Here is a 13,774-nt window from a genome sequence, read left to right on the forward strand (position 1 = left end):
CGCCGTGTTTATCTAGATGTAGTAAAGGTCAGATTCCAAATTCCACACTCAGGTACTAAGTTCATGGAAGGACTTCCAGTTAATTATTAAGAGCTGAGGTAACTAGGGTTTTTTTTTACCCATTCTACCGATTGCCTCGGCTTTCAGTTTTGAATAGCAGTGCTGTGTGGCCACATTTCTGAGCAGTGGTGGCGGCCTCCAGGCCTGGCAGAACCAGAGCTCCCCGCACTCCTCCTCTGCTTTAACCAAGGTGTGCCGGGGTCTGCTGCTGCCAGGGGCCAGGTTCTGCCCACTGTTGTCCACCCTCGTGTATCAACTCTGTGGACAACCAGAGGAAGATGCTTGATAAGGGTCTGGGAGCAGTTACATGGGACTCTCTGTTAGCATCACTCACTCTCAGACACGTGGTCTGATTTTTTGGGTGGTCCTTTGGGGGCCCAGGAGTTGGACTCGATCATCCTTGTGGGTCCTGTCTGATGTGTGATATCCTATGATATCACTGCAGCAACAGGTTAGAGACTGAAAAGATGAGATGAGCCAGCTGCTCCATCCCACCCTGGGGACTAAGAGCTGCTGTGCTCAGTCAAGCAACAGGGCAAACCACGTCCTCCTTTTTCACCTATATTTTCCCCTTTCCTCACATTCACTTTATCTCCCAATAAGCCCCAGCCTGACTAACCCGAGCGTTTTCCCATTTCCTCTGAGAGCAAACCCCAGCCCATCCCTCACTAAGCCATGCTGCCACGGGGCTCGTTAAGGAAACCCTTGGCCCTCAGATAACGGCGTGGCAGCGGGTTAACCCCCAATGCTCCTTGGCACAGCCTGCGTGCCAAAATCTGTGCAAGGACTCACTCTCCCCAACTAACAAAGCCTCCCTCATTCTGCACAGGGAAAGATCTGCTCCTACGCATGTAAGTAGGGATAAGAGAGAGAACTGTGAGCCACCACCATGCTCTTTCTCTTCATTTTCAGAGGTTGTTTTAGCAATATATATATATATAACACAGACATATATATTTTCCTTCAACAAGCTAGGTCCTCTGAATAGCTCTTGGTCACAGAATAATTTTTCCACTATAGCCTGGAGTGCTACTTGCATCGTCGTCGCATTACAGCCTTAGGACTTTTGGCTGGCTGCTAGCTACTAATATCTCTAGTAAAACGGTGCTGTCCCAGGCTGTATTTAACTGCTAGCAATAGGCCATTTCTGTCATCGGCTTTTCTGTATTAGCGAGGAGCTGTGAGGTGAGAACACCCTTGGATGGTATAAATGCCTCCTTCATTGCCTTGTGCTGACAGAAAAGCTGAGTATGGTGGATGCAAAATGTCATGCGATGTTGGGAAGCAACAGGGCTGCAACAGGTCCCCTTGCTCATGCTTATTTCCACACGTGGTGGAAGCCCCCTGGAAGCTCTCTGTGCACTGTGTGTGTGCTATGAGAGGGAAGGAGGCAGGGAAGGATGAACAGAAGAAAACCTTGTGGCTGTGCCTGCTGCTCCCCAATTTATTGTTATGTATGCTGCTTCCCCAGTGCAGGCTGTGAAATGCTCCTAACAAAAGGGACTGGAAGCAGGGCCTCATGTGGACACCAGTGAAGGAAGCTGAACAGAGCCCAGAGCACGTATGGACCAGACGTGCTCTAGGAGGCACCCCCCAGCCTCTATGGACATCCCAAGAGGCAGGATCTCCCTGTTGATTTGAGTACATCCCTGACTCCATTAGCCAAGTCTTGCACCCACCAAAGTCCACCACACACAGAGGTTGCAGGATCAGTCCCTTAATGGATGCCTCACGCCATGCTGGCATATGTATTAGGGTCAAAGTATTACTGTTGCTGCACATTTTCCAGAGTCCAAACAATAAAGCTCATATCTTTATATGACCTAATAAAACTAATGACATTTCCTCACATCTTCTGGGTTCAGTGAAAGAATTTTGTCTTCCCTTCATAAACAATGGTGTGAAGCTTGTGGTTTTCACCTCAGACTTTCAGCTGTGAGCACCAAAGCATCCAAGTCTGTCTTTGACCTGCAGCTAGCACCTGCATGCCCTGACACTGGGCGTTTTGCTGAATGATGCTCCCAAAATATCCTCGTTTCTGCCCTGGGGAGAGGCAGACACACAGCTAAACCTGTCTAAAGGTGAGTCCTGCGTGTCACTCACATCCTAATCCTCGCCTCCCTTGCCAGACCTCAGCCTTCCTAAGGCGGTCAGCAGAAGGCGTTTCTTCCCCCGCCTTCCTTCCACCCACTCGAGTGCTGCCAGCAGTCGTGGTGTGCAGCCAGCTTGCTGTTTGGTCCCGAGATGTCATGTTATGTCTACGTCAAAATAATAAAATTCATTTGGGCAGCTCTTCCTGCACTTCTGCAGCCGTCCAGGTCTTTGTTTTGCTTTGTCATCACTCAGGAAGTGTTGCATGAACCCGTGTTGGTGTTTGAGGACGTAGGGCTCTGGATGAGCAATACTGCCACTTTGGAAAGCGCAATATGAGGAAAAAATAAATGAATGTGTCAGCAGTTTCTCTGCTCTAAGACACTCGTGAATATTATGTGGATTTGTTAGATGTGGGTTTGATTTTTCAAAAAGGAAAGCAAACAAATGGACTTCTCTCAGCAACTGACTGTCAGCCGCTTAACGATCAAATGAAAACGAAGGGTTCTCCACAGGGACAGTGGTGCTGTGGGGATTGCTGAGCAGCCTGGTGCACCGATCTAGATATTAATAGCAACGTGAAGGAGGTTTTAAGGAGTTATTTTTAAGGCAACGCGAGAAACAGCCGCAAAGGAAACCAAATGTGACAGCAAGCACCCAACACGGGCAGCGCAAGGTCAGCAGCGTACTGTAGTGACCACATACAGCTGGTTTGTGACTTTTAATACAACTGTAATAAATCTGAAATTTGGGGGGGGGGCGGGGGAGGCGACAGGGGGCTCCCCTCAGCTGCGTCACGGCCCCCTGCGGCCCGCCGGGATTTGGAGGCGCGGCGAGGGGGTGACGCCGTGCGCATGCGCGGGGGAGGCGGCCGCTCCTTCCCCCGCCCCTCCCTCCTCGGGCGGCGCGCGCGCGGGGCGGCTCGCGGGTACGTCCTCCCCCCCCCCCCCCCTCCGCACGCGGACGTTGCCCCATGGAGGGGGCTCAGGGTCAGGCAGGGAGGGAGGGAGGCAAAATGGCGGCGGGGAGCACGCTGTGAGCGGGGCTCCCTTTCCCTCCCTTTAGGCACCCACAGCTCGGCCCCCGGGCCTTGTAACGCCCCGTAAAGGAAACTGGTGTTAGCTGGAGCTCTGCTGGTTTTGTGAGGTGTGTTTGGTGGGGTGCTCGCCAGCGATGCAGGTGCCTTTGGGGGCACAACGCTTGAGCAGCAGGGGGGTGCTGAAGGGACCTGTGAGAGAACAGCAACCGGGAACGAAGAGAGCAGGGTTATCGCTTTAGTCAGTTCGGATGCAGAGCATCTTGCTGAGTAACGCTTCGTTTTATTCCTGCCCTTACTCGTAGTGCTGGCCGTGGTCAGTGGTTCTGGTTTGCAGAAGAAATAAAAAATAATTTTGAAGGTGTACAGCGTGTTCACAAAGCCTTCTGTTTTTGTTTTGACCAAATAGTTTAAGATTTTGCCCAAATAATTTCAGATTTTTCAGATTTGTGATAGGTGTAGAGTGATATTTGTCCTGATTGAACTTCTTGCTAATAAATCTAATATCTACTTCTCTATTTCTTACAGAATTGGCGAAAGAAAAGCTTGCTTTGTATGAAATACCCATCACGTTTTAAGATACAAGTCAGTAAACCCAGCCAATAACTAATGTCATCAGAAACGCCAACAGAAAGTCCAGAGGTGCCAACAGAAAACACCATGCCCCCCAACGTTCCTGATGTGGAAGGAAAGGTGAAGTCTAGCGACAGTCAAGTAGACAGACAGGTGGAAGGCTCAGATGAGGTAGAATGCCTTGAGTCCCTGTCCAAGAGGCAAAGGAAGAAACTACTGAAGCAGAAACAGTGGGAAGAACAGAAGGATCTACGTAGGTATGGTTCACAAAGTGTCGTTGCTAGGATTGTGTGTAGTAGTGAGATCTAACAGTAACAATGCATCAGCAGAATCTGTATGTAGATTGCTTGAGCAAATCAAGGCAGTTGAACCAGTTTTCTCCCACACTAGGTTTAAAGCAGTAGTCACAGGCTGCTCCATCTGAGTATGAAGAAGCTTTAAAGGTAAGCATCTTCCCTTCATACTAGAAGTGTTCCTCAGCTTGAAGAAGATACCAGAAGGGATTCAAACTTGCTTATTATTGACTTGTAGGAAGGGAGAAGTTATATGTGGGCCGTCCCCCATTCCTTGTTGCTGTCAGACCCAGAGAATCTTGAAAAACACTGAATATGTTTTTCCCATAAGTTATGTTGATGAACAATCTGTTAAAAAGTTTTTGGAAGATGGTGGCTTTGGTGTTGCTTTGGTGTTGAGATAAAACATACCTGCAAGTGGGCTGATCACGGTGTATCCTTGTCCTGCTGAAAACAAAAGTGTTCCTCGCTGAAGTAGCAGCTGTTAAGAGAGACCTTAAAGTTGTCTGAAATCTACCAACTGCCTGCTACACTGGGAGAATAGGCTAGGAAGAAACAATTGCTTTGAAAGTCCTCTGACAAATTCTGCTTAGTGAAACAGGAGGTAAATTGTTCTTCATGTTTTTATTTTGTGAATTTTGTGAATATTTTTGGTTGTTTCCATTAGGAGACCTGGTTCGGAGCACCATTAAATCCATGAGACTGTTGATTTCACTTGCATTTGTCACAGATGTTTATCTCTGTAGGTATATCCAGAACATCAGAAGCAAAACACTGTTAGCAAAACGCAAATGCAAACACCAGAGAAGTTTAAATGACCACAGTTATGGGCCATCCACCTTAATCACAGAACTATGTGTTTGTGTGCATAACGTGTACCTCAGGAGATTTGGCTGCACTTTTTAAAGATTAATTTGTTTGTTTGTTTAGACAGAAACGAAAAGAAAAACGTCAGAAGAGAAAATTAGAACGTCAGTCAAAACTGGACTCCAATAGTGAAGGGAGTGGCAGAAAGCGTATGCGAAGGGAAGTTGTTCCCAGTACTCTTCGCCTCGTTGTGGACTGCAGCTTCGATGACTTAATGGTGCTAAAGGTAAAAGAAATATACCTACCAAACGCAAATGTTGACGGGTGCTCCCGTGGCAGTGTTGATGCAGTAGCAGAGGATAGTTAATATTTCATATTATATTTCAAATATTTCAGATTGTGATGACTCCTAGAGTTGCTCACATCAGTAGGTGAATTTTTCAGGGTTTTAAATACACCTTTTTGTAAGGTGGCTAAAGGTTTTGTTCACCTTCATGGTGATGTGGTCCGTTAGCTTGGTTCCGAAAACAGGAGTACAGGAACAATTTGTGCAATGCCTTCAGCCTGATGATACATGCAGTTCTACCTCAAAATGGTTTTGCTAGAGGGGCTGCAGATGCCACAAACGCTGTTTTGAAAGGGACCTGAGGCTGCCAGCAGTGTTAGCAAGGATCCACTGAAATCAGAATTTTTAGCGTGAGTCTGCTGAGCTTTTTCTCTCAATTACACCCTAGGCAGTTGGGACAGGGCAATACGATTCGGTCCATGTCTGAAATTTTAGAGTGGATAAAAGTGTATGTGAGATGTTTGCAGGATAGGTGAAAATGAGAGAGATCAGCGTGATATGCAGGTGCTGGTCAGGATGCTTGGTCTGCCGTTTTGTCATCAAACACCTTTACAAGGAACACATGTTAAACTGCAGCCTCCTGTAAGAGTGCAGTGTTGGAGGCAGACCTCTCTCCTCCCATACTGCTCCTGCCAGGGACTTCACCACCCTGCAAGAATACTTGAATTCAGGGTTTTGCAAAGCCTGTCTCACCTCTTGTTGACTGTAAGGTGGAGCATGTCCAGCACCCACTGAGAGTTGTTGCAGAGTGGTAAATCTACTAGATTCCTCGGATGAATTCTGAGTTGTGTTTCAATATATAATTAAACCTCAGTGATTTTTATGTTTTGTTTTGTTCACTTCATTGAACTACGCAAATCAAGCACATGCATGGAGGTGTCTAAACACACTTTTGTACAAGTTGCACGTTTCCATGTCAGCATAATCCCTTTGACAACAGCTCTTTTGTCTCATAGGGTCTGATGTCCACTCTCTTTCCATAGTCACTTTTGCCAGTTAAAAGCCTCCTTTTTCTCTCTTTAGCTTCTGACTGGCTCATGGTAAAGCATTTTGTGGTGGTCTGTCTGAAGGACTATGTAAAAACAAATTGTGTTGTGTACAGGATGTTAAGAAGCTTCACAAGCAAATTCAGAGATGTTACGCAGAAAACCGCAAAGCATTCCATCCTGTGCAGGTATGTCTAAACAAGCTGGGAACTGACAGTATTGCCATGTACAAAGTTTAAGAGGGCAGCTGTGCCACAAGGGGGATGGAAAAAAAAAAAAAGCAGCAGCCTTTATCTAGTAAGAAAATTATTTCTGTTGTACCTGACTAATTTTCAGCCTGTTACAAAAATTCACATTTGTAAAAGTGTGTGCATGTCAGTGATGTTTTCATGCTACAAAAACACAGCTGATAGTCAATTTTGTCTGACAGATACAGAGGGGGGGAAAAAAGTGACTGCATGTATTTGTCTTTAAAATTGCCTCTACCTGTCTGAACGTGGTCTTAGGACCACTTTTAGCTAAATAGTAAGAGTTCTAGCTCATACTTAAGGGTAGAAAAAAAAGTTTTGTGCGGAGTGGAAAAACATTGGCATGTTAACATTTCAGTTCTATGTACCTTTTTGTTGTTCTTTTCTAAGTTTTACTTGACCAGCCATGGCGGACAGCTGAAGAGCAACATGAATGAAAACGACAAAGGATGGGTGAACTGGAAGGTGAATAATTGACTGTTTCTGTTAAGAAGGGGAAAAGAAATCTTCATTGTGATTGTTAGCTAGGTTGTTTGCTGTGAAGGATCTGTGTGGTTGTTTTTTCTTCTTTTTTTTTCCTGTGGCATCAGAGCAATACTAAAAAAAATCTAGTGTGGCTCTTTGTGCTCTAAAATAATGAAATAAACCAAGCAGTGCTAGTGAATCTAGATTCTAGATTTAGTGAATCTTGAATCTAGATTTGTTTTTTGCTTAAAAAACCCTACATATACAGTCTTCGCGTGTTTTTACTGAACAGATACCGTTCTCTGATGGAATAGGCAAGCCTACCTTATTTATGCATTTTAGACAGTCATCTATCTTGACAGTGCTCGGTGTTTTTATTGGGAAAATACCACTTTAAATCATGATGTGACTCTCCTGCTGGCACCTTGCTATATTATATTGCCTTTCAACATTGAAGCGCTCTTTAGAGAAGTAGTTTGACTCAGTGTCAAGCTCACACTGGTTTTCCTTGTGACTCCCTGTTAAATAAGTGCTCCAACAAGCCTAAATAAGAATGCTTTGCATAAGTGAAAAATAGTTCTACTTCCAGCATGTTTTCTGTGAGAACTGCTGTGCAAAAGCCTAACATATGCCTCTCCTACCAAGCAAGTAATGTTAATTTAGCATTTACTTCTGGCCTTGCCTTTCAGAAAGGTAGACTTGAAAATGATTGGGATCCCTTAGGGGACATACTGTAAGATCTGAAGGGAATCACAGGATCTTAAGGTTTTACAAAGTTCTTTTGGGATTTCAGAAAGGTTCTTGATGATTTTTACAAGCTGGTACATTAGGGAGCGATAGTTGAGGCTGTGGATTATTTATGTAGAGCTCAGTCTGTGCTGTGTGATGTACTTATACATGAATGAGAGGCATAGAGCAACTGCATACTCTTATTTTTCCTTCTTCTGTCTTGGGTCCGTAATCTTGTCCAGCCATTCATCAGTTGAATGTACCTTCTTTTAACTATTTTTTTTAGGATATCCAAATTAGAACAGAGCATTACAGTGAGCTAATAAAGAAGGAAGACCTAGTATATCTTACCTCAGATTCCCCAGATGTTCTCAGCGACCTTGATGAGAAGAAAGCCTATGTGATTGGAGGCCTGGTGGATCACAATCACCACAAGGTAAACTGTGGGTATGGTTCTTTAGAGCTCTTTTATTGGCATAAATGCAGCACATGTATAAACTAACAAAAAAAAAATAAGACAACTTCTTCGAAAAGATTTAATTCAAAAAAATGTTTAAGGAAAACAGGAAAAAAAGCTTGCAGTGGTAGCAGTGGCTTGTGTTCCAGAGTACAGACATGCTGAGACTTTTTGGGATTTTATCTTTTCGTTTTAAATATAGGAATGGAATTAATAACACCGCTCAGCTTACTGAGGGCCATATTTTCAGACAGAAGGGTTTGGTTTCTGTTCATGCACTTGTGTGTGTGCTTGTATGTGCAGATGCCCAAAAATAGATGAAGAACAGCGCTTGAATCTTGTATGTCCTTTTTTAATGAGTTTGCCTGTCAGGAGAGTTTGGCTATGTAATGCACATGCCTCAGGGATCTGGTTCCATACCTGCACGTGGGATCGTGCTGTGTGGACCGGGAATGTCATGGAGAATGCAGCTGGGAAATTAAAGCACTGCTACTGCTTTTCTTCAGGGACACTCCTGTGTAATTTCTGGTGACGTTTGATACTTTGATGTAATGCTAAAAAAGGGTGAATCTTAAGCCTTACCAAATGATACTTCAGCAGTTAGTCCACAGTGAAAGGCTAGGAGGGAGCTAAAGCATGTCCTTTATACATTTATTATGGTATAATAAATATGGTTTACTCACTTTTCAGAGTATTTTTTTTCCCTATATTGGGTACAGAATATGCTGGTTTTAAAAAAGAAAATTCTTTTTCCTTTTATTCTTCCTCTCAAAAAAATACCCAGTTAGTGTAACCTGAGTAATTGTTTATTTAAGCTCAGACTTGCCTTTAAAACAGGTTGTGGCTGACATGTCCTAGAGCTGTGTGACCAGATTTTATTTACAGTCCTTCTGACCATACATCACAGTGTCAGGTATTCAGGGTAGGAAGGTTTTCAAAGGTAGCCCTTGAAGCAGGTACAATCTTACCTGGATGTGTTTCTAAGTATCTTGTAAAGTAATAGCATGGCAGTGACTCTTGCAAGCAAGTGATGATTGTAGTAATCTGTATGCACTGATTCAAAATTGTGATTCTCAGTCCAGTTGCTTTGGTGTCTTTCCTGCAGGGAATTACTTACAAAAAAGCTGTAGAGCAGGGAATTGGTCATGCACAGCTCCCCCTTGGAAACTTTGTGAAGATGAACAGTCGGAAAGTGTTAGCAGTCAATCATGGTAAGTTTTAAATCACAGGATAATTATATTACTATAAAATATACCTGCCATGTTAAGAATTTAAACCCTCAAAATGTGCACTTATTGTGCTGATTTTTTTTTTTTTAATCTAATTGCCTTTGGGAATCAGTTATTTCCCTAGCCGCTAAATATTTTAGGTACTGTTAAATATAAATGTAGCTAAGGAAGTTCCCTATCCGCTTAGAAGTGCACCTTCTATTCTGTTAACTTGTCCCATAATTAGTTCTGGCATTCTTATCATCCCAGCCTTGTTTCTAGACCTCATGGGTGAGTACAATGTTGGAAACCATCCCATGCATTGTATCCCCTCGGGGTTTAAGTGTATGTGATGGTTTTCTTTCCCCTCTTGTGACAGCTTTGCTCAGCAGTAGCTGTTTAGGTAGGTGTGGACTGATCCATGGTATAAGCAGTGCTCCATCTGCTGAGCTTTCGCAACTGCATTTTTAGCAGGTTTCCTGGTTCAGATTGAAGCATGCAATGATGTTTAATCAAGCCTTGACACATGCACCCCCTTTAGTTCTTCTGTCTATTATTAAATTATCTTTTTGTCATTAAACAGGGAATTGTACGGGGAAAATGGGGTCATCTCAGACCTTCATGGGAACTACTTGTGAAAGTCATTTTTTTGCCTCTCTTTGTTTCAAGATTCTTTTATTATTTAACAAGTTGCTTGATGATAACTTCAATTTCTGGAAAGGCCACTGATTGATTAGATGTGCGTTGGCATGATACATAAAACTACAGATTTAAACATAGAGGAAAATACACCTTATAGCTTCCTTTTAATTGGATGTCCCCAGAATTAAAAGATATTACACGTACAATGGATTGGATAATGTATATGTTTCTAAAACATGATATTTCAGTGTTCTTTACATAGACAGCAAGGCTTTATGTGTTACTCATCAGAAGCTATGATAGCTGTAGAGTTTTACTGGAGTACTAGAGTTTTTCTGCAATAATCTTATGCTGACCTCTAGTGTCAGTGTTTTTGGAGGTTGTCTCCTACAGGTTTGAGCACTGGGTATAGATCAGATTGCTTACACTGAGGCTTTCGTTTATATGCTTTACGGTCTTGCACGTGTTTCCTGTGCCAGATTTGTAGGCACCTGATTTCACTGCAGTTTAGTTGCTGAGATTTCATATTAGGTAAGAGCCCTTCTAAAGCCCCTGCCCTTCTAAAGCGTTCAAATCAGTGTGTTTCTTTTTGTTTTGTTTTGTGTTTTTTTTCTCTCAGTTATTTGCACTGAGATTTTTGTATTTTCCTGCGAACTTGACTACCTCATTGCTTTGTGTAACGTGTAATTGCACGTGGTTTCTGGTTTATTTATTTTGACTTCTGGATGCATGCTCTTGGTGCAGAAATGGAAGCTGGCAGAGCACAGTATGGGGCTTGCCAGATGAGACTTTGGGACCTGCCTGCTCACTGTGGAAATACCTCTAATAGGTGTGAATTTGGAAAATCCTGCAGAATAAATTAGTTGTTAACTGCCTTGATAGTCTTTGAAGCGCTGTAATTAAATGGGGCCCTCTTGTGGTGGGAGACTGACAGCATCGTTAGCAGTGGAATCCACTTCTTGCTTCTTATTTTTTGATTTTTTTTAACCTTTCTTGGGATCACGGCCCCATATACCTCCACAGGCAGTTCAGTGCCTGCCTTGCCATGTTATAATGGCACGAGGAATGCATACATGTGTGAAATGTGCTAGAAAACTGACAAACTTGTGAGATTAAACTTTTTCCACCTTGATCTGGAATGTTAAAACTTGGAAGATGTGAAATCAGTGCAAAACACAACTGCCAGTGTAGCTGAGAGCAACTGTTTTAATCTTCAGCTTTCTGTCCCAAGGCTAATACTTTGCAGTGTCTGTTACCGGACCATTATTGTTCCACCCCAGTCTGCAGTGATGTCTGTTAACTGTTTGCACTGCCTCTTCCTGTCCTTGCTTCGTATTTTTGTTGCTGTTGCAGCCCCATGTCAAAGCCCCTGTTGTGCTGTTGAAGCCACTCTCTTTCCATCAGTCCTGTTTTTGCTATGCAGGTAAAGGGAGTTCCTACACAAAGCAGATAACTTGCTCCTTGTACTCTTCTTGTTTCTTAAGCAACTGTTTCTGCTACAGTCTTTGGAGAGATCATATCTTCACAGTAGTTCTGAGGGGAATAACCTGCTTAATAAAATGGCCAACTCTTTGATATCAGTGTCACACAGTCTTGTAAACTGTGGATCCTGGCTGGCTGTCCAGTAAGGCTGGATCCAGGAAACCTCTTGTAAATGTGACACTTTCTTGTAACTTGACTCTCAGTGAGTATGAGAGCTGTGCAGCTCCTCCCTTTCTGAATGCTTGCCTAACTCTGTAGGTTTTTTTCTCCCCTCTTTAATTCCTTTGATCCTTTCTAGTATTCAGTCACTTGGCATTGAGAACACTTGAACTGGGTGCATTCTCTGAAGTCAGCATTCCCCAGTGGTGTTAATGCTATTCCTGTAGCCTTGAGCCCGAGGAACGACCCTTATGCCCCAGATTTGTCATCCATGTCTGGTTTACTTATCACCATAGAGCCTCCTCCTGCCTTCTGTGCTACTGCAGAGCCCCAGCCTATGTTTTTTTGGGTAGCCTGGGATTTTTCTAAATAACCAAATGCACGTAAACCTCTGTAGAAATGAATGTGGGGGTGTGTTCCTATCAGCAGTTCAGTTAGCTACGTGTAAAAGAGCTGATGGTTTTTCTTGACATTGCAGTGTTTGAAATCATCCTTGCGTACCTGGAGAAGAGAGACTGGAAGGAGGCCTTTTTCAGCGTCCTGCCACAGCGGAAAGGGGCTGTTCCTCTGGGAGAAGCCAACGACTCATCCACACGTGCTCTGTCTGAAAAAGAAGGTGAAGACAACGACTCTGACAGCAACTAGCCTTCAGAGTGAGAAGATGAGACGTGCAGTTCATGGGATGATGGTGGGACGTGGAGTAGTTAAACTCTGAAGATCTCCTGCTGCCCCTGTGGTACTGAATTGTCTCAGTGCTCAGTAGTTGGCTTAGAGCTGTTCCTGGACAGAAAGGGTAGAGACACGTGCGGTTCTTACCCTGAAACTTCCATCTTAAGAGCTTTTTAAAAAAAATAAATGAATGGCAAATGCAGAATTTATTTTGTTTCCCAAGGAAGCTATTTTATTTATTTTCATGTTACGGTTTGTTTGTTTTTATACTTACGAAGTTGGGTGTATTACCCAAAAGAACAAGTAATTACAATTTTAATGTCTGCACTCTTCTCCATATCAATTCTAAGGTTTCCTAAATGCAGTGCATGACAAGCATTCCTGTGACCTCAAAACCTGTACCACTAGTGCCTGTTGCGAAGTGTGCATGAACGTTAAGAAAAAATCAAGTTTTAATTTTCCTGAGCATCTCAACAGGTGATCACAAGCAATGGAGCTGCCTTTGTCTGCTGGGCTGCTCTCATTTATACCTCTGCATCTAGTTAGTTGGGGTCAGAAGACGAAACACGAGTTGGGGATTAAGCCAGTGGTTAATGCTTCAGTTTGAGTGGGATGGATGTCTGCACTAGTGCTGATCGTGTACCTTGGTTGGCACTCAGTGCATGGTGAGTTGAGGTGACATGATTGCTTTTAGTGATTTATTGATGATCTTAGCAAAATTTAACCTGCAGTGTCAGAATATACCAGGGGTCAGGAACTCCTAGTTACAAGTCCTTGCTCTTCAGTTTCAGTGTTACCTGATCTGTCCCACGATTGTGTATTAACCGGAGTGTCTGTCAAATACTTTTTCTTTAAAAAATAAAAAGTCATAGGTTGTCTTAACTGTAATCCAATTTATTTTTATCTGATTTAAGAGCTTTGGCCAAGTGCTGAAATGGATGTCTTGGAGCTGTGGCTTCACTTCTCACCTGTGAGCCCTTCCGTAGGGCTAGCAGGGGGCGTGTTGGGTCTTCAATGAGTGCAGCCTCATGTAGCTTGGCTGAAGAGCTTAAAAATGTCATAACTCTGCTGGCTGAGCTGGAATCAGGGGGGTGATACAAATATGGCTCAGTTTGTGTCCATTTTTATTCCTTCCTCTGTTACTACTTTCAAATCAAGAGTAAAAGTGGGGTCCCTACAGTGTCCCTATGGTCTGTAAAGGGTTGGCATTAAACTGGTCTTGAATTTCTATACATGGTGTACTTCTCCCTATACTTCTCAAATGACCAAATAAAGGTCTTTTCTGTTAAAAGCATCGATTGTAGTTTTTCCCTCAAATAGTTTTTTATTGTTTTGTTTTGTTAGGCTACACAAAAATGTGATTTCTTTTGTTCCAGAAACTAGACCAGCTTTTTCATGCAAGCGCTTCTGGTTTTATGTCTGTAACAAGAAGCACAGTGCAAATAGACCTACCACGTATTGTTACACATAAATGTCACACAAATGTGTGAAGTGGTGAGTTACAGGGAGGTACATCTTTACAG

General features: G+C 43.3%; 1 protein-coding gene across 5 annotated transcripts; it reads left to right on the forward strand.

Moving 5' to 3' along the window:
* Positions 1-2,810: 2,810 nt before the first annotated feature.
* TRMT10A (tRNA methyltransferase 10A) lies at positions 2,811-13,527 on the forward strand. Of its 5 annotated transcripts, none has more exons than XM_082760390.1 (8): positions 2,811-2,827; positions 3,716-4,017; positions 4,984-5,146; positions 6,309-6,380; positions 6,831-6,905; positions 7,921-8,070; positions 9,197-9,302; positions 12,061-13,527. In XM_082760390.1, the coding sequence occupies exons 2-8, from the start codon at positions 3,797-3,799 to the stop codon at positions 12,225-12,227; spliced, it is 954 nt and encodes a 317-aa protein (XP_082616516.1). In that variant the 5' UTR covers positions 2,811-2,827; positions 3,716-3,796; the 3' UTR covers positions 12,228-13,527. The 5 variants fall into 5 exon arrangements, with proteins under 5 accessions (XP_082616516.1, XP_082616514.1, XP_082616512.1 ...); XM_082760388.1 differs by lacking the exon at positions 2,811-2,827 and adding an exon at positions 2,842-2,861; XM_082760386.1 differs by lacking the exon at positions 2,811-2,827 and adding an exon at positions 3,041-3,079.
* The last annotated feature ends 247 nt before the right edge of the window (positions 13,528-13,774 follow it).

The sequence above is a fragment of the Aythya marila genome, assembly GCF_965140915.1.
Source record: "Aythya marila genome assembly, chromosome: 4".
In the NCBI taxonomy this organism is placed as follows: Eukaryota; Metazoa; Chordata; class Aves; order Anseriformes; family Anatidae; genus Aythya; species Aythya marila.